The sequence below is a fragment of the Balaenoptera ricei genome, chromosome 18 (assembly GCF_028023285.1).
Source record: "Balaenoptera ricei isolate mBalRic1 chromosome 18, mBalRic1.hap2, whole genome shotgun sequence".
Classification (NCBI taxonomy): Eukaryota; Metazoa; Chordata; class Mammalia; order Artiodactyla; family Balaenopteridae; genus Balaenoptera; species Balaenoptera ricei.
Window position 1 is genome coordinate 55,956,636 of NC_082656.1, and position 22,006 is coordinate 55,978,641.

Consider the following 22,006-nt stretch of genomic DNA (forward strand, 5'->3'; position numbering starts at 1 on the left):
TCTTTTCCTCTTCCTATCTCTCAATCTCTAGTACAATTTTGGAAAACTTCAGGAAATCCCCCTGCTCTCCTCATTTGGAGAATGCCAGGAATCTCTGACTTTCTGCCCTCTTAAACCCTATATACCTTAAGCTTCAAGAAAGCTCAAGATCTTAATTCCCTGGTCAGTTCCCTCCAAGCAGCAGTACAAAGTATTAGAGTGTAAGGACTCCTTCCTTCTGCCATGTCCCAGAGGAAAAATACACACACACACACAAACACTCACACTTTATACAGATACACACTGAGTTCATTAAAAAAAAAAAACATGTCTTGGGCATTCCCTGGCAGTTCAGTGGTTAGAACTCTGCGCTTCCATCACAGGGGGCATGGGTTTGATCCCTGGTTGGGGAAATAAGATCCCGCAAGCTGTGTGGTACAGCCAAAAAAAAAAAAAATGTATTCGTTCCAAGGAGCTGGTAGATTAACTGAGCATGACAGTCAGAGCCGGTCAGAATACGATGTAATCCTTAAAACAGTATGATAAAAGAACCATCTTGGAAATCTCGGAGAGTCTCATAGATAAACTGACAACTGGGCTCGATCTCAAAGGATGGGTAGGGATTAACCAGGTAGAATAAAAACAGAGAGGCTAATGGAGAGGACCAGGGAAGGCAAAGGAAAAGACATCAGCAAAGGTACATGTCATAACATGGCAAATCTCGGCCCAGGGAGAAATTCAGCATGGCCACAGCAGGGTATAAGAAGAAGGTTGGAGAGGTGCTAAGAAGGCTAAGCTGAAGTCATATGAGTAAAGAGGCTCCCATACTATACTAAGAAATTTGGGCTTCAATTTGTGAGCAATGGGAAATCACCAAAGGTTATTAAGCAAGGCAGTGAGATGATCAAAGTTATATTTTAGAATTCGGGCAACAGTAAAGCCGATGCTCCAGGGCTGAGAGAGGAAAAGAAGAGCAATCAGTCGGAAGGTTGTTAAAGTCGGCTAAGCACGAAATCATGTGGATCTAAACTAGTGGGAACAAGAAGAAGATGCGTTACCGAGGCATTTAATAGGTAGGGTAGAATATACTGAACAGTTAGGTGTGGGCTGAGGACAAGGGGTGGAGAAACACAGGAAGACTGAAGTTTTTAATCTCAGGCAACCGGAGGAGTAGTAAAGCCATGAAGGAGGATAGGAACAAAGCAAGAGGATAAACAATCTTTTGTGTGGGATACAGTTATTTACACAGAAACCTCTACCGGTTCTTTGTGCTACATGCTGTGCCAAGGACATACAATTATTTCCTTTAATCCTCAAAGCAGTACATTATCCACATTTTACATAAAGAAAGCAATGGCCCCAACAGGTCAAGTAATTTATCGAATGTTATTTATCTACTTATTTAATTATTCAGCAAGTATTTATCAGGTGCCTCTCAGGTGCTGGGGTTTTGCAAGTGAAGGACATAGGCAGCAAGGCTGGACTCAAGTCATCGTCTGCTTTCAGTTTTCATGTCACCTCAGAAGAGTTATTTGAGAACAAGCCTTCTGCACTTCAAGTTAGTTGATTTGAAATACTTAAGAACTGCTAACAATGTATTTGCAAACATTAATGTGAAGTACATTGAATTTAATGTTGAATACTTTCAAGCATTCACCTCATAAAGCCACTGTTAAACACTGAAGAAAGAGAAGGGAGGGAGGGAGGAAGCAGCCCTTTGCTTCTGCACCTTCTACTTCCTTACTCTTTTTTTTTTTTAACATCTTTATTGGAGTATAATTGCTTTACAATGGTGTGTTAGTTTCTGCTGTATAACAAAGTGAATCAGCTATACGTATACATATATCCCCATATCCCCTCCCTCTTGCATCTCCCTCCCACCCTCCCTATCCCACCCCTCTAGGTGGACACAAAGCACCGAGCTGATCTCGCTGTGCTATGCGGCTGCTTCCCACTAGCTATCTATTTTACATTTGGTAGTGTATATATGTCCATGCCACTCTCTCACTTCATCCCAGCTTACCCTTCCCCCTCTCTGTGTCCTCAAGTCCATTCTCTACGTCTGTGTCTTTATTCCTGTCCTGCCCCTAGGTTCTTCAGAACCATTTTTTTCTTTTTTTTAGATTCCATATATATGTGTTAGCATACAGTATTTGTTTTTCTCTTTCTGACTTACTTCACTTTGTATGACAGTCTCTAGGCCCATCCACCTCACTATAAATAACTCAATTTCGTTTCTTTTTATGGCCGAGTAATAATCCATTGTATATATGTGCCACATCTTCTTTATCCATTCATCTGTCAATGGACACTTAGGTTGCTTCCATGTCCTGGCTATTGTAAATAGAGCTGCAATGAACATTGTGGTACATGACTCTTTTTGAATTATGGTTTTCTCAGGGTATATGCCCAGTAGTGGGATTGCTGGGTAGTTCTATTTTTAGTTTTTTAAGGAACCTCCATACTGTTCTCCATAGTGGCTGTATCAATTTACATTCCCACCAGTAGGGCAAGAGGGTTCCCTTTTCTCCACACCCTCTCCAGCATTTATTGTTTGTAGATTGTTTGATGATGGCCATTCTGACCGGTGTGAGGTGATACCTCATTGTAGTTTTGATTTGCATTTCTCTAATGATCAGTGATGTTGCGCATCCTTTCATGTGTTTGTTGGCAATCTGTATATCTTCTTTGGAGAAATGTCTATTTAGGTCTTCTGCCCATTTTTGGATTGGGTTGTTTGCTTTTTTGATATTGAGCTGCATGAGCTGCCTGTATATTTTGGAGATTAATCCTTTGTCAGTTGCTTTATCTGCAAATATTTTCTCCCATTCTGAGGGTTGTCTTTTCGTCTTGCTTATGGTTTCCTTTGCTGTGCAAAAGCTTTTAAGTTTCATTAGGTCCCATTTGTTTATTTTTGTTTTTATTTCCATTTCTCTAGGAGGTGGGTCAAAAAGGATCTTGCTGTGATTTACGTCATAGAGCGTTCTGCCTATGTTTTCCTAACTGTAGTGATAAAATCATGGCATGGCGAAGCAATATAGCATGTGATTATGAGCACAGGCTCCAGAGCCAGACTCTCTAGAACTGAACTCTGGCTTTGTCTACTTACTAGCACTGTGATTTGGGGGAAGATATTTAAACTTTTTGTATCTCAGTTTTTATCTTTTGTGAAATGTGGTCAGTAGTAGTACCAATCTTATAGGTTCCGGTGAGGTTTAAATGAGTTAAAACTTGAGACGTACTTATAACAGAGCCCATAGTTAATGCACAACCAATGTTACAGTATTACTGTCTTAGCCTTTATCACTGAAATTACCATGTTTGTTTAGTTGCTTGACCTCTTGTTCTGTCTTCTCCATTCTAAACTCCACAAGAGTAAGGTCACAAGGACAACCTCAGAGGGCTGCTTTAGATTGAATGGTCAGGAAAAGCCTCTCTGACTCTGATGACAAAAGGAGACGGCCACATAACGATGCGGAAGCAAAACATTCTAAGCAGAGGGAAAAAGTTCAGCATGTTTTAGAAACAGAAGAAGACCAGTATGGCTAGAGCAGGATTAGCTGGGGGAATAAGAATGAGATGAAGTGGAATAAGCAAGCATAGACTAGTTGGTGAAGAGTCTGGATTTTATTTTAGGAAAACACTGGATAGTTTCAGATAGGAGATTTAAGAGTGTGATTTATACTTTATAAAAAGCAATTTTTAGCATGGTGAAAATGAACTGGGTAGGGAAAAGAGAGACAGAGTGGAAGCAGGGAAACTTGAATCCAGGTACTGTTGTCTCCAGAACTAAGCATTTATTTAACTACTGTGCTTTGTGGTGAATTTAAGGTATAGGATCTTGAGTGAAAGTATAAAATAGATAGATGGAAACACTAATCTACAGTTTAGGAGAAAAGGCAAGGCCAAAGATTTAGATTTTATTTTGTAATCTCTGACATATAAGTAGATGATTATTAAAGCCATGGGAGTTGATAAGAAGGCTCAAGGAACACAAATACAACAAGAAGGGAAGAACGTGCAGGTTATGACTTATGAAGTCTGTTCTTTCCTCCTCAGAGCACTTTTTTCATGTACTAATAACAGGAAATAATGCTCACCATCTAGAGAGTATCTGGAGCCTTTATCTTCCCCCAGAAGGAGCTGAGGCATGGGTGAAGACTGGTCCATAATGATAAGCCTTGGGGCTGCTGGGCAGTAAAAATGATGCTTAACGCTACCATACTATCAAACCCACAGATCTCACTAAAGGTACAATGACATTCCCAAACACATATTTATAGAAAGGAAAGCCATTAATCCAATTATAACCAGGTTTGATTTAAATGACCTATGGAATTTTGTATATGGAGCTTTACACCCTACGCTTTAAGGTAAGTTAGAAGCTAAGGGCATGGACATCTGCTCTGCTAAAGCCTCATAATAGGCGGCAACGTGGCACAAACTCTGCCTAGCATGACTAGAGCAAAAAAATGTCACAACTGAACAGAGAGATCTCAGAGAGAGGGCATGGGACTCTCAAATGCTTTACAAATCAATTCTTCATACCCCTTCGAGCGAAAAAATCACTAAGGAACTCCTCTCTCTATCATGGACAAATATATCACACTTCCTGGCACAGTTTAGGAAAAGAGAAATGCAATTCTAAAGTCCTCCCTTCAGCTTCTTATTCTTGTTTCTTATCATGTGGAGGTGTGACACTTGGCATTCCCGATTAAACAGGAGACTGAGAACAGGCCTTTCTGCTTAGAGCAGAATGTAGTGGAGTACTAGATGTAGTGGAATTGTGCTAACCAGCTGTTTAAGTGAGATGATGACGGTCACAATGGAGAGATGTGCAAATTACACAGAGGACCTCTGCTCCGCTGAGTTTGAGAAGGAAGCCACCGTGTTTCTTGAGCATGACTTGTGGCTGCTCTGGAGACAAGGAACTAGAGCTGAAGGGACCTCTTAATACTCCTAACCGCTCAAGCTGTTTCCTCTTGCTCAGAATGCCCTCCTCTTTACTGAAATCTCCATCTTTCAAAGCTGGGCTCAAGTCCTGCCCCTTAGATAAAGGCTCTCGTCACTGCAACCAACTGGCCATTCTCTGAACTCATATTGCTGTCTCTGCTATTTGACTTAGTAACTATTTAGTATTTAATTGTTTCATGTATTTTTTCTCTTGTCTTCATTAGATTATGAACTTCCTGGAGGCAAGGATTCTGTTTTGTTGGTTTTAATCAGAGAACAGTAATAACTCCATATACTCATCACCCACATTCAAGAATTATCAAGATTTTACCTCATTTCACACATATATGTATATATATCCCTTTTTTGTTAAAATATACTATAGTTCATATTTTAGTATGCATTTCTAAAGAAAACATGGACATTCTGATAAGAAACCATAAGACCTAAACAAAATTAACAGTAATTCCTTGGTATCATCTAATATCTAGTTCGTATTCAAATATATCCAATTGCCTCAAAAATCTCTTCTGACATTTGTTATTAATCAATATCCAAACAAAATCCATGTACTGCGTTTGGTTATTATATCTCTTAGTCCTCTTTTATTGTAAATCAGGCTTCCCCTCCCATTTTGCCAATGATTTAATGAAGAAATCTGGTCATTTTTCCAATTGACTATACCATATTCTGGATTTGTCTGTCTGTTTTCTCATAGTCTTGCGAGCTACGTTTTTATTCATTTACTCAACAAATATATCTAGGAGCAGAATATTAGCCCAAACGCTATAAAATGCAGGGCTACAACAGCGAATAAAACTATAGTCCTCACTCAAACAGAAGAACATGAAACAAATAATTACACAAAACATTAATTATTAGTAATTGGGATATGTGCTAAAAAGGGAAAGTACAAGGTAGTAAGAGAAATTACAGCAAGGGAACCTAACCTACTTTAGGGGTCAGAAAGAGTATTTATTTTGTATAGTTCAAAGCACCTAGGATACTGTCAAGTAAATAAACTTTTAGTATTTCTGGTTTGGTTGGGAGAGTAAGTTTTCTTTGCATAACAGTCTTGTAAACTAAAGGACATTACCACCACCTCGAGTTCTGAATATCAAATCTGATTCTCTTAGGAGTCCATGTTAGAGAAAACTGAAATGGCAAACAGACGGCTTTCTCCAGGTGAAACAAATTAAAAGACAGACAAATTCAGGAAGTCTTTGGCTACATCAAGTCAAAGAAAAAGATCGCATTTTTCTGGACCACCAGTTTAGATATCGAGACAATGAATTTTTGACAAGGAATAGAATGGATATTATTGAAACCTAGAAGAGTATGATAAGTAGGATATCTGCCACACTGCTCAAGAGGGCTTTTAAGTTAAAGTTGAGAAAGGAAAAATATCCAGGTACACTTTAAGACTGGATATAATGGAGGGTAAAATATAGACTAGAAAAACAATAGCAGAGGAGATAAATGATAATCCAGATTTCATTTTAAAGATTATAGCACTGTTTTTAAAAATTATAAAATATATTACTTTTATACAATACTATCTACTTGAGACCAAGGTAAATGTCTAAGTCCCCCTTGTTGACACCAGATGTTAGTCTAGTTTTGGGGCAATAGCATGATATTTGCTTGAGTGTCCCAAAAAGAAATACCTTCTGCTATGGACTGAATTGTGTTCCCAACTTCCCCACCAAATTCATTTGTTGAAGCCCTAAACACCAATGTGACTATATTCAGAGACAGGGTCTTCAGGAGGTAATTCAGGTTAAATGAGACCATAAAGATGAGGCCCTAATCCAACAGGACTGGCATCCTCATAAGAAGAAGAAGAGAGACCAGAGCGTGCGCGCTCTCTCTCTCTCTGACATGTGAAGACATAGTGAGAAGGCAGCTGTCTGCAAGCCAAAAAGAGAGCCCTTGCCAGAAACCGAAATTGCTGAACCTTGATCTGGGATTTCTAGCCTCCAGAACTGCAAGAAAATAAATACCCAATGTTTAAGCCACCCTGTCTATAGTATTTTGTTATGGCAGTCCAAGCTAACAAATATACCTTCCTAATTTTTTTCCTCTCTAGTATCTAAATTTTAAAGCTCTCTCTTCTGCATGATTTGTAGAATATGTCTGCACAACCTGAAAGATACATCAGAAACTAAGGTCATGTGTATAAAAAGTGTATCTTGACACCTAACCAAGTAGACAAGAGAAAAATAATTTGTCAAGGCACTTCCTAATCAAGGGAATGAAATGGAATAGATGGTTTTTATTTGCTTGCATTTACTTTTAAACTCTTGAAATTTCACATTCTTTTCAATACGAATAGGAGCTCTCTTCAGGTGAACCAGATCTGGGTATTTTCAGCTGTGGTCAGCTTCTCTCTGAATCCCACTAGGGTTTGGTGATGCAGAGTAAACAAGGCTATAAATCAAAAGCCATGCTTTTAATACCTCAATGCACTGCAAATTGATCAGGAATAAGGGTCAGTTCAAATCGTTTTTTAAGTGAAACTGTTCCCTTCCCCTGAAGGGAAGGAACGGAAGTTAAAGATAGCAAATCCCAAAGTTATATGGGATTCAGAAGTGTGGTTGCTTGTTAGAATAGATAGCGGTGAGGTTTCTTTAGATAAGATTCTTCAATTGTTTATCAGGTAGGAGTCATGGCTATTTAAAAACACACATCCTGGTGGCTAGTATTAAATCTGAAATCTGGTGGGCAACTTTTCAAGAAATAAAAGCTACAAACAAAATGGCTTTCGTTCCATTCAGCCTGCCATGGGAAATGGCTAACGGACAAGCATTACTATGACCGGCAAGGCGAGCTGCCAATAAATGAGAAGAGCAGAGATTCAAACCGCCATATAATAATGGCAACACTTCTTAAGTTTATTTCACTAATTCATCAAAGTAGGACATTATCTGAAGTGAAAGAAAAATGAGGTTGGAGAGCACAGGGGAAGGAACTATTTAAAAGTAAAAGCTATGCTTCTTTCTCTATTGGTTAGTTATCTCTGCTTTGAGTAATTATGGTTTATTTCTACCATTTCCTGATACTACACTTGTTTTACTGAAGGCAATATTTTCTCCTTTTCAAATGACAAGCAGAGAACTACCTCTGGTAGGATAAATTTCCACTGTTTGTTTATATCTGTCTTTGTCTTTTTCCATTAGGAAAAAATGAAGTCTAATGGTTGGATGGGAAGAAAGTGTGGAGTTCTGATATGCCACTCCTCAGAGGGATGGGGGCCAAATTCTCTTTTCACTTGTCATTTTTTTTCCTAGAAGAATAACAACCTTAAGCACTGTCTCCCATCTTTTCTCAATCTTCAAGTCTTAACTCTCAATGGTTTCTTATCATTTTAAACTAACTGTTAAGTGGGTCAATAGTTCCAACTGCTTACCTTTTGCAATGGAGTGAAAACTATCCCATCATAAAAGAATAAATTCATTTAATTGTATAGTTCAAATCAGTCCAAAATTCAACAAATGATGCCTTAAAATTCTATTTCAGATAGGCTTTTTAGTGTAATGGGTAGTGTAATAGTTTTCAATGTAATGTAATAGAACACAGATTCTGGGGCTGGACTACATTGGTTCAAATCCTATTTCCACCACTTACTAGCAGTGCAGATTTAGAAAAATTAATTTGATCTCTATGCCTCCATTTCATCATCTGTAAATGGAGAATAATAATAGTTCTACATCACAGGTTGTTGTACCTGGCAAAGAGAAAGCACTATATGAATTTTAACTATGATTATTTCAGAAAACGTCTAAAGGGCATTATGTTACTCTCCCTACTCTTTGTTAGGACCACTAAACAGTTACATGTAAAACCAAGTGAAGGCTCACCTATCTTAGGTCACATAAAACAATCCTCTTGCTAATCAGATAAGGAAAAAGGATAAGAGGGAAATCTTTTCTTCAACACTAGCCTTAACTGAGACTAAGATTTTACCAGTAACTTAAGTATACACTTGATGTTTAGAGGTAAGACATTCTATTTAAACTTACATGCTTCAATGAAAAGAGTTAAATGACAAACACAAACTATAACAGCAGCTTATTCTAAAACATTGACATAACCTGAAACATTGCTCTGTTAGCAAAATACATACTTCTGGGGTGATCTGTTATCAACTTCAGCTTTCAGTCGTAAATTCTCCCTCACCAGGCCACCATTTTCCAATTTCAATTTTTTATTTGCCTTAGAAAAAAAAAAAAGTGTTGAAAATAATTAAGCACAAGTTAAAACAAAAGTGCCTTGTAAAAATAATGACATGAGCCATCTGTATTTTTTAGAGCAACAATATCAGAAAACTGAATACTAGAACATGTCTTCAGAAACTTAAAATCACCGTTGAGAATGACTTGTGAAACTGTGAACGCAACCAAGCATTTTTAATCCATATTCCCCAAGCACTCTGCAAATCCCCTATCCAGGGAAATAAACGGAACTATGTTAGTCAGCTTAGAGTCATTAAGGGACTAAACTAATGGCAAATATGTTTTTTTCTTTTCCTTTTTCACATAACTAAATACTCTAAGCATGATAACATTATACCGCATGCAATTATTCACAAAACTAATGCTAAGAATCTTGAGCTATGAGATTGATTTTTGGTTGCTATTTAAAAATAGTTTTTAGTGATAACATAGCTTGCTTTCTTCAAAATGGCTTTCTCAAATGCTCTGGCTCACAACTTCTGGGACTCTTAGAATTGAATCAATGTTTTCTAATAAATTCTATGGATTCTCTTTTGATTTAAAAAAAAAAAATCCCAAGTATGATTTTCTTTTTTGAGTTCTATGATACCTAAAAACTGCCTGACAAAACATTAATTGCTAGAAAATCTAGAAGCTCAATATTGAATCTTGACAGCCCAAAAAGTAGTGTGTCTACTGTAGTCTTCTTAAAAGCTACTTCATTTAAACCCCCTAGTCATTGTGTTTTTCAATTCCAACAAAAAATAAGACTTCCTAGACTAGGAACCGATCTTACCAACCTGGCAAGAGAAATTCATTGTCTGACTAGAACACTAACATTCAAAGTGAAGGGGTCACAAGAACATTTGTCAACAAACAGGTTTAAACCAAGAAAACTTGAAAACAGATTTTAAAAATCTGACCAATAATTTCTAGAACTTTTGACTATATTATTTGCCCAACAACACACAAACGCCCTAAGAGGATGAAAAGAGAAGCAGGACAGAGGACACTCTTCTGGGCAACAAGCCTAACTCTCTCACTTAGACTCATCTAGGTTCCTTTTGAGCTCGAGCACCTGCTTATCTTCGTGGGTGCAAACCAACCAGGATTGTGGAGGGTTAATTCTTTAAGTGATTGATAAATACCATTACTGCCCCTCTGAAGACACAGGAAAAGTAATTTACTTCCTCATACACACAAACAATGAATTAGGCCCTCATAAGAGGAGGCACTTAGTGAATGCTTTTTGATGATGAATGACAGGCTTAAATTAGAACCTCATTTGATTTCTTTTCCCCATCCCCTCTGTCAAGGTCTCTCACCAGTCTTGTTGCTCTCTAAGATTCTCTTTATGGGCTGGCTAGTTCCTCAACTATTAGAGACAGTTTCAAGTTCAGGAGAATCAGGTGGGTAAAGTTACAAAGAGGAGAGTTCTGCCTATTTGTTGCACCTAAAAGAGTAATGAAGACTTCAGCTAACTATTATATTTTGCATTCTCAACACTGGCTTCATAATTGTTCAAAACTGGCTTAGCCCTGGAAACATTAGAAAAAAAGTCCAGGACTGGTTCAAGATGGCGGAGTAGAAGGACATGCTCTCACTCCCTTTTGCGAGAACACTGGAATTACAACTAACTGCTGAACAATTATTGACAGGAAGACACTGGAACTCACCAAAAAAGATACCCCACATCCAAAGACAAAGGAGAAGCCACAATGAGATGGTAGGAGGGGCGCAATCCCAGTAAAATCAAATCCCATAACTGCTAGGTGGGTGACTCACAAACTGGAGAACACTTATACCACAGAAGTCCACCGACTGGAGTGAAGGTTCTGAGCCCCACGTCAGGCTTCTGAACCTGGGGGTCTGGCAACAGGAAGAGGAATTCCTAGAGAATCAGACTTTGAAGGCTAGTGGGATTTGACTGCAGGACTTCGACAGGACTGGGGGAAGCAGAGACTCCACTCTTGGAGGGCACACACAAAGTAGTGTGTGCATCGGGACCCAGGGGAAGGAGCAGTGACCCCATAGAAGACTGAACCAGACCTACCTGCTAGTGTTGGAGGGTCTCCTGCAGAGGCGGGGGGTAGCTGGGGCTCACCGTGAGGACAAGGACACTGGCAGCAGAAGTTCCAGGAAGTACTCCTTGGCATGAGCCCTCCCAGAGTCCGCCATTAGCCCTACCAAACAGCCCAGGTAGGCTCCAGTGCTGGGTCGCCTCAGGCAAAACAACCAACAGGGAGGGGACTCAGCCCCACCCATCAGCAGACAAGCGGATTAAAGTTTTATGAGCTCTGCCCACCAGAGCAACAGCCAGCTCTACCCACCACCAGTCCTTCCCATCAGGAAACATGCACAAGCCTCTTAGATAGACTCATCCACCAGAGGGCAGACAGCAGAAGCAAGAAGAACTACAATCCTGCAGCCTATGAACAAAAAACACATTCACAGAAAGACAGACAAGAAGAAAAGGCAGAGGGCTATGTACCAGATGAAGGAACAAGATAAAACCCCAGAAAAACAACTAAATGAAGTGGAGATAGGCAACCTTCCAGAAAAAGAATTCAGAATAATGACAGTGAAGATGATCCAGGACCTCGAAAAAAGAATGGAGGCAAAGATCGAGAAGATGCAAGAAATGTTCAACAAAGATCTAGAAGAATTAAAGAACAAACAAACAGAGATGAACAATACAATAACTGAAATGAAAAATACACTAGAAGGAATCAATAGCAGAATAACTAAGGCAGAAGAACGGATAAGTGACCTGGAAGACAGAATGGTGGAATTCACTGCTGTGGAACAGAATAAAGAAAAAAGAACGGAAAGAAATGAAGACAGCCTAAGAGACCTCTGGGACAACATTAAACGCAACAACATTCCCATTATAGGGGTCCCAGAAGGAGAAGAGAGAGAGAAAGGACCCGAGAAAATATCTGAAGAGATTATAGTCGAAAACTTCCCTAACATGGGAAACGAAATAGCCACCCAAGTCCAGGAAGCGCAGAGTCCCATACAGGATAAACCCAAGGAGAAACAAGCTGAGACATATAGTAATCAAATTGGCAAAAACTAAAGACAAAGAAAAATTATTGAAAGCAGCAAGGGAAAAATGACAAATAACATACAAGGGAACTCCCAGAAGGTTAACAGCTGATTTCTCAGCAGAAACTCTACAACCCAGAAGAGAGTGGCATGATATACTTAAAGTGATGAAAGGGAAGAAACTACAACCAAGATTACTCTACCCAGCAAGGATCTCATTCAGATTCGATGGAGAAATCAAAAGCTTTACAGACAAGCAAAAGCTAAGAGAATTCAGAACCACCAAACCAGCTCTACAACAAATGCGAACGGAACTTCTCTAAGTGGGAAACACAAGAGAAGAAAAGGACCTACAAAAACAAACCCAAAACAATTAAGAAAATGATAATAGGAACATACATATCGATAATTACCTTCAACGTGAATGGATTAAATGCCCCAACCAAAAGACACAGGCTTGCTGAATGGATACCAAAACAAGACCCATATATATGCTGTCTACAAGAGACCCACTTCAGACCTAGGGACACATACAGACTGAAAGGGAGGGGATGGAAAAAGATATGCCAAGCAAATGGAAATCAAAAGAAAGCTGGAGTAGCAATACTCATATCAGATAAAATAGACTTTAAAATAAAGAATGTTACAAGAGACAAGGAAGGACACTACATAATGACCAAGGGATGAATCCAAGAAGAAGTTATAACAATTATAAATATATATGCACCCAACATAGGAGCACCTCAATACATAAGGCAAATGTAACAGCTATAAAAGAGGAAATCGGAGATTAACCAAGATGGCGGAGTAGAAGGACGTGCTGTCACTCCCTCTTGCGAGAGCACCAGAATCACAACTGACTGCTGGACCATCATTGACAGGAAGACCCTGGACTTCACCAAGGAGGATACCCCACGTCCAAGGACAGAGGAGAAGCCACAGTGAGACGGTAGGAGGGGCGCAAGCAGAGTAAAATCAAACCCCGTAACTGCTGGGTGGGTGACTCACAGACTGGCGAACACTTATACCACAGAAGTCCACCCACTGGAGTAAAGGTTCTGAGCCCCACGTCAGGCTTCCCAACCTGGGGGTCAGGCAACGGGAGGAGGAATTCCTAGAGAATCAGACTTTGAAGCCTAGTGGGAATTGGATTGCAGGACTTTGACGGGACTGGGGGAAACAGAGACCCCACTCTTGGAGGGCACACACAAAGTAATGTGTGCATCAGGACCCAGGGGAAGGAGCAGTGAGCCTGGGGGAGACTGAACCAGACCTACCTGCTGGTGTTGGGGGGTCTCCTGCAGAGGCGAGTGGTGGCTCTGTTTCACCGTGGGGATAAGGACACTGGCAGCAGAGGTTCTGGGAAGTTCTCCTTGGCGTGAGCCCTCCCAGAGTCTGCCATTAACCCCACCAAAGAGCACGGGTAGGCTCCAGTGTTGGGTTGCCTCAGGCAAAACAGCCAACAGGGAGGGAACCCAGCCCCACCCATCAACAGTCAAGTGGACTAAGGTTTTACTGAGCTCTGACCGCCACAGCAACAGGGAGGGAACCCAGCCCCACCCATCAACAGTCAAGTGGATTAAGGTTTTACTGAGCTCTGACCGCCACAGCAACAGTCAGCTCTACCCACCACCAGAGCCTCCCATCAAGCCTCTTAGATAGCCTCAACCACCAGAGGGCAGAAAACAGAAGCAAGAAAAACTATAATCCTGCAGCCTGTGGACCAAAAACCACAGTTACAGAAAGATAGAGAAGATGAAAAGGCAGAGGGCTATGTACCAGATGAAGGAACAAGAAAAAACCCCAGAAAAACAACTAAATGAAGTGGAGATAGGCAACCTTCCAGAAGAAGAATTCAGAATAATGATAGTGAAGATGATCCAGGACCTTGGAATAAGAATGGAGGCAAAGATTGAGAAGATGCAAGAAATGATTAACAAAGACCTAGAAGAATTAAAGAACAAACAAACAGAGATGACCAATACAATAACTGAAATGAAAACTACACTAGAAGGAATCAATAGCAGAATAACTGAGGCAGAAGAACGGATAAGTGACCTGGAAGACAGAATGATGGAATTCACTGCTGCGGAACAGACTAAAGAAAAAAGAATGAAAAGAAATGAAGACAGCCTAAGAGACCTCTGGGATAACATTAAACGCAACAACATTCGCATTATAGGGGTCCCAGAAGGAGAAGAGAGAGAGAAAGGACCAGAGAAAATATTTGAAGAGATTATAGTCGAAAACTTCCCTAACATGGGAAAGGAAATAGCCACCCAAGTCCAGGAAGCGCAGAGAGTCCCATACAGGATAAACCCAAGGAGAAACACGCCGAGACACATAGTAATCAAAGTGGCAAAAATTAAAGACAAAGAAAAATTATTGAAAGCAGCAAGGGAAAAACGACAAATAACATACAAGGGAACTCCCATAAGGTTAACAGCTGATTTCTCAGCAGAAACTCTGCAAGCCAGAAGGGAGTGGCATGATATACTTAAAGTGATGAAAGGGAAGAACCTACAACCAAGATTACTCTACCCGGCAAGGATCTCATTTAGATTTGATGGAGAAATCAAAAGCTTTACAGACAAGCAAAAGCTAAGAGAATTCAGCACCACCAAACCAGCTCTACAACAAATGCTAAAGGAACTTCTCTAAGTGGGAAACACAAGAGAAGAAAAGGACCTACAAAAACAAACCCAAAACAATTAAGAAAATGGTCATAGGAACATACATATCGATAATTACCTTAAACGTGAATGGATTAAATGCCCCAACCAAAAGACATAGACTGGCTGAATGGATACAAAAACAAGACCCATATATATGCTGTCTACAAGAGACCCACTTTAGACCTAGGGACACATACAGACTGAAAGTGATGGGATGGAAAAAGATATTCCATGCAAATGGAAATCAAAAGAAAGCTGGAGTAGCTATACTCATATCAGATAAAATAGACTTTAAATTAAAGAATGTTACAAGAGACAAGGAAGGACACTACATAATGATCCAGGGATCAATCCAAGAAGAAGATATAACAATTATAAATATATATGCACCCAACATAGGAGCACCTCAATACATAAGGCAACTGCTAACAGCTATAAAAGAGGAAATCGACAGTAACACAATAATAGTGGGGGACTTTAACACCTCACTTACACCAATGGACAGATCATCCAAAATGAAAATAAATAAGGAAACAGAAGCTTTAAATGACACAATAGACCAGATAGATTTAATTGATATATATCGGACATTCCATCCAAAAACAGCAGATTACACGTTCTTCTCAAGTGCGCACGGAACATTCTCCAAGATAGATCACATCTTGGGTCACAAATCAAGCCTCAGTAAATTTAAGAAAATTGAAATCATATCAAGCATCTTTTCTGACCACAACGCTATGAGATTAGAAATGAATTACAGGGAAAAAAACGTAAAAAGGACAAACACATGGAGGCTAAACAATACGTTACTAAATAACCAAGAGATCACTGAAGAAATCAAAGAGGAAATCAAAAAATACCTAGAGACAAATGACAATGAAAACACGACGACCCAAAACCTATGGGATGCAGCAAAAGCAGTTCTAAGAGGGAAGTTTATAGCTATACAAGCCTACCTAAAGAAACAAGAAAAAGCTCAAGTAAACAATCTAACCTTACACTTAAAGAAACTAGAGAAAGAAGAACAAACAAAACCCAAAGTTAGCAGAAGGAAAGAAATCATAAAGATCAGAGCAGAAATAAATGAAATAGAAACAAAGAAAACAATAGCAAAGATCAATAAAACTAAAAGTTGGTTCTTTGAGAAGATAAACAAAATTGATAAACCATTAGCCAGACTCATCAAGAAAAAGAGGGAGAGGACTCAAATCAATAAAATCAGAAATGAAAAAGGAGAAGTTACAACAGACACTGCAGAAATACAAAGCATCCTAAGAGACTACTACAAGCAACTTTATGCCAATAAAATGGACAACCTGGAAGAAATGGACAAATTCTTAGAAAGGTATAACCTTCCAAGACTGAACCAGGAAGAAATAGAAAATATGAACAGACCAATCACAAGTAATGAAATTGAAACTGTGATTAAAAATCTTCCAACAAACAAAAGTCCAGGACCAGATGGCTTCACAGGTGAATTCTATCAAACATTTAGAGAAGAGCTAACACCCATCCTTCTCAAACTCTTCCAAAAAATTGCAGAGGAAGGAACACTCCCAAACTCATTCTATGAGGCCACCATCACCCTGATACCAAAACCAGACAAAGACACTACAAAAAAAGAAAATTACAGACCAATATCACTGATGAATATAGATGCAAAAATCCTCAACAAAATACTAGCAAACAGAATCCAACAACACATTAAAAGGATCATACACCACGATCAAGTGGGATTTATCCCAGGGATGCAAGGATTCTTCAATATACGCAAATCAATCAATGTGATACACCATATTAACAAATTGAAGAATAAAAACCATATGATCATCTCAATAGATGCAGAAAAAGCTTTTGACAAAATTCAACACCCATTTCTGATAAAAACTCTCCAGAAAGTGGGCATAGAGGGAACCTACCTCAACATAATAAAGGCCATATATGACAAACCCACAGCAAACATCATTCTCAATGGTGAAAAACTGAAAGCATTTCCTCTAAGATGAGGAACGAGACAAGGATGTCCACTCTCACCACTATTATTCAACACAGTTTTGGAAGTCCTAGCCACGGCAATCAGAGAAGAAAAAGAAATAAAAGGAATACAAATTGGAAAAGAAGAAGTAAAACTGTCACTGTTTGCGGATGACATGATACTATACATAGAGAATCCTAAAACTGCCACCAGAAAACTGCTAGAGCTAATTAATGAATATGGTAAAGTTGCAGGATACAAAATTAATGCACAGAAATCTCTTGCATTCTTATACACTAATGATGAAAAATCTGAAAGAGAAATTATGGAAACACTCCCATTTACCATTGCAACAAAAAGAATAAAATACCTAGGAATAAACCTACCTAGGGAGACAAAAGACCTGTATGCAGAAAACTATAAGACACTGATGAAAGAAATTAAAGATGATACCAACAGATGGAGAGATATACCATGTTCTTGGATTGGAAGAATCAACATTGTGAAAATGAGTATACTACCCAAAGCAATCTACAGATTCAATGCAATCCCTATCAAATTACCAATGGCATTTTTTACGGAGCTAGAACAAATCATCTTAAAATTTGTATGGAGACACAAAAGACCCCGAATAGGCAAAGCAGTCTTGAGGCAAAAAAATGGAGCTGGAGGAATCAGACTCCCTGACTTCAGACTATACTACAAAGCTACAGTAATCAAGACAATATGGTACTGGCACAAAAACAGAAACATAGATCAATGGAACAAGATAGAAAGCCCAGAGATTAACCCACGCACCTATGGTCAACTAATCTATGACAAAGGAGGCAAAGATATACAATGGAGAAAAGACAGTCTCTTCAATAAGTGGTGCTGGGAAAACTGGACAGCTACATGTAAAAGAATGAAATTAGAATACTCCCTAACACCATACACAAAAATAAACTCAAAATGGATTAGAGACCTAAATATAAGACTGGACACTATAAAACTCTTAGAGGAAAACATAGGAAGAACACTCTTTGACATAAATCACAGCAAGATCTTTTTTGATCCACCTCCTAGAGTAATGGAAATAAAAACAAAAATAAACAAATGGGACCTAATGAAACTTCAAAGCTTTTGCACAGCAAAGGAAACCATAAACAAGACGAAAAGACAACCCTCAGAATGGGAGAAAATATTTGCAAATGAATCAACGGACAAAGGATTAATCTCCAAAATATATAAACAGCTCATTCAGCTCAATATCAAAGAAACAAACACCCCAATCCAAAAATGGGCAGAAGACCTAAATAGACATTTCTCCAAAGAAGACATACAGATGGCCACGAAGCACATGAAAAGATGCTCAACATCACTAATTATTAGAGAAATGCAAATCAAAACTGCAATGCGGTATCACCTCACTCCTGTTAGAATGGGCATCATCAGAAAATCTACAAACAACAAATGCTGGAGAGGGTGTGGTGAAAAGGGAACCCTCTTGCACTGTTGGTGGGAATGTAAATTGATACAGCCACTATGGAGAACAATATGGAGGTTCCTTAAAAAACTAAAAATAGAATTACCATATGACCCAGCAATCCCACTACTGGGCATATACCCAGAGAAAACCGTAATTCAAAAAGACACATGCACCCGAATGTTCATTGCAGCACTATTTACAATAGCCAGGTCATGGAAGCAACCTAAATGCCCATCAACAGACGAATGGATAAAGAAGATGTGGTACATATATACAATGGAATATTACTCAGCCATAAAAAGGAACGAAATTGAGTCATTTGTTGAGACGTGGATGGATCTAGAGACTGTCATAGAGAGTGAAGTAAGTCAGAAAGAGAAAAACAAATATCGTATATTAATGCATGTATGCGGAACCTAGAAAAATGGTACAGATGAGCCAGTTTGCAGGGCAGAAGTTGAGACACAGATGTAGAGAATGGACATATGGACACCAAGGGGGGAAAACTGCGGTGGGGTGGGGATGGTGGTGTGCTGAATTGGGCGATTGGGATTGACATGTATACACTGATGTGTATAAAACTGATGCCTAATAAGAACCTGCAGTATAAAAAAACAAACAAAACAACTAATACTAAACTTTCATTGGGTTATTTGTATGGAAACATGTTAATATAAATGTTTCAGACATTACATGAAATTTCTAAAAATCTTATATTTGTATTTGTATGGAAATATGTATGGAAATATGTTGATATAAATGTTTCAGACATTAAAAAAAAAAAAAAAAAAAAGAGGAAATCGACAGTAACACAATAATAGTGGGGGACTTAAACACCTCACTTACACCAATGGACAGATCATCCAAACAGAAAATTAATAAGGATACACAAGCTTTAAATGACACAACAGACCAGATAGATTTAATTGATATTTAGAGGACATTCCATCCCAAAACAGCAGATTACACTTTCTTCTCAAGTGCATGTGGAACATTCTCCAGGATAGATCACATCTTGGGTCACAAATCAAACCTCAGTAAATTTAAGAAAATTGAAATCATATCAAGCATCTTTTCTGACCACAATGCTATGAGATTAGAAATGAATTACAGGGAAAAAAATGTAAAAAACACAAACACATGGAGGCTAAACAATATGTTACTAAATAACCAAGAGATCACTGAAGAAATCAAAGAGGAAATCAAAAAATACCTAGAGACAAATGACAATGAAAACATGACAATCCAAAACCTATGGGATGTGGCAAAAGCAGTTCTAAGAGAGAAGTTTATAGCTATACAAGCCTACCTCAAGAAACAAGAAAAATCTCAAATAATCAATCTAACCTTACAATTAAAGGAACTAGAGAAAGAAGAACAAACAAAACCCAAAGTTAGCAGAAGGAAAGAAATCATAAAGATCAGAGCAGAAATAAATGAAATAGAAACAAAGAAAACAATAGCAAGGATCAATACAATTAAAAGCTGGTTCTTTGAGAAGATAAACAAAATTGATAAACCATTAGCCAGACTCATCAAGAAAAAGAGGGAGAGGACTCAAATCAATAAAATTAGAAATGAAAAAGGAGAAGTTACAACAGATACCGCAGAAATACAAAGCATCCTAAGAGACTACTACAAGCAACTCTATGCCAATAAAATGGACAACCTGGAAGAAATGGACAAATCCTTAGAAAGGTATAACCTTCCAAGCCTTAACCAGGAAGAAATAGAAAATATGAACAGACCAATCACAAGGAATGTCATTGAAACTGTGATTAAAAATCTTCCAACCAAAAAAAAAAAAAAAAAAAATCTTCCAACAAACAAAAGTCCAGGACCAGATGCCTTCACAGGTGAATTCTATCAAACATTTAGAGAAGAGCTAACACTCATCCTTCTCAAACTCTTCCAAAAAATTACAGAGGAAGGAACACTCCCAAACTCATTCTATGAGGCCACCATCACCCTGATACCAAAACCAGACAAAGATACTACAAAAAGAGAAAATTACAAACCAATATCACTGATGAATATAGATGCAAAAATCCTGAACAAAATACTAGCAAACAGAATCCAACAGGACACTAAAAGGATCATACACCATGATCAAGTGGGATTTATCCCAGGGAAGCAAGGATTCTTCAATATACGCAAATCAATCAATGTGATACACCACATTAACAAATTAAGGAATAAAAACCATATGATCATCTCAATAGATGCAGAAAAAGCTTTTGACAAAATTCAACACCCATTTATGATAAAAACCCTCCAGAAAGTGGCCATAGAGGGAACCTACCTCAACATAATAAAGGTCACACACGACAAAACCACAGCAAACACCATTCTCAATGGTGAAAAACTGAAAGCATTTCCTCTAAGATCAGGAACAAGACAAGGATGTCCACTCTCACCACTATTATTCCACATAGCTTTGGAAGTCCTAGCCACGGCAATCAGAGAAGAAAAAGAAATAAAAGGAATACAAATTGGAAAAGAAGTAAAACTGTCACTGTTTGCAGGTGACGTAATACTATACATAGAGAACCCTAAAGATGTCACCAGAAAACTACTAGAACTAATCAATGAATTTGGTAAAGTAGCAGGACACAAAGTTAATGCACAGAAATCTCTTGCATTCCTATACACTAATGATGAAAAATCTGAAAGAGAAATTAAGGAAACACTCTCATTTACCATTGCAACAAAAAGAATAAAATACCTAGGAATAAACCTACCTAGGGAGACAAAAGACCTGTATGCAGAAAACTATAAGACACTGATGAAAGAAATTAAAGATGATACCCACAGATGGAGAGATATACCATGTTTTTGCATTGGAAGAATCAATACTGTGAAAATGACTATACTATCCAAAGCAATCTACAGATTCAATGCAATCCCTATCAAATTACCAATGGCATTTTTTATGGAACTAGAACAAAAGATCTTAAAATTTGTATGGAGATACAAAAGACCCCGAATAGCCAAAGCAGTCTCGAGGGAAAAAAACGGAGCTGGAGGAATCAGACTCCTTGACTTCAGACTATACTACAACGCTACAGTAATCAAGACAATACGGTACTGGCACAAAAACAGAAATACAGATCAATGGAACAAGATAGAAAGGCCAGAGATAAACCCAGGCACCTATGGTCAACTAATCTATGACAAAGGAGGCAAGGATGTACAATGGAGAAAAGGCAGTCTCCTCAATAAGTGGTGCTGGGAAAACTGGACAGCTACATGGAAAAGAATGAAATTAGAACACTCCCTAACACCATACACATTAATAAACTCAAAATGGATTCAGACCTAAATGTAAGACCGGACACTATAAAACTCTTAGAGGAAAACATAGGCAGAACACTCTATGACATAAATCACAGCAAGATCTTTTTTGATCCACCTCCTAGAGTAATGGAAATAAAAACAAAAGTAAACAAATGGGACCTAATGAAACTTAAAAGCTTTTGCACAGCAAAGGAAACCATAAACAGGACAAAAAGACAACCCTTAAAATGGGAGAAAATATTTGCACACAAATCAACGGACAAAGGATTAATCTCCAAAATATATAAACAGCTCATGCAGCTCAATATTAAAGAAACAAACAACCCAATCCAAAAATGGACCAAAGACCTAAATAGACATTTCTCCAAAGAAGACATACAGATGGCCAAGAAGCACA

At 38.5% G+C, this 22,006-nt stretch overlaps 1 protein-coding gene across 1 annotated transcript in view; it reads right to left on the bottom strand.

Annotated features, from left to right (window-relative positions):
* Window positions 1–22,006, bottom strand: part of OBI1 (ORC ubiquitin ligase 1) — a 50,825-nt gene that overhangs the window by 11,867 nt on the left and 16,952 nt on the right. Inside the window, exon 5 of the mRNA XM_059902637.1 lies at window positions 9,059–9,147. Within this exon, the coding sequence (XP_059758620.1) occupies window positions 9,059–9,147 (89 nt within the window). The remainder of the gene's footprint in view (window positions 1–9,058; window positions 9,148–22,006) is intronic.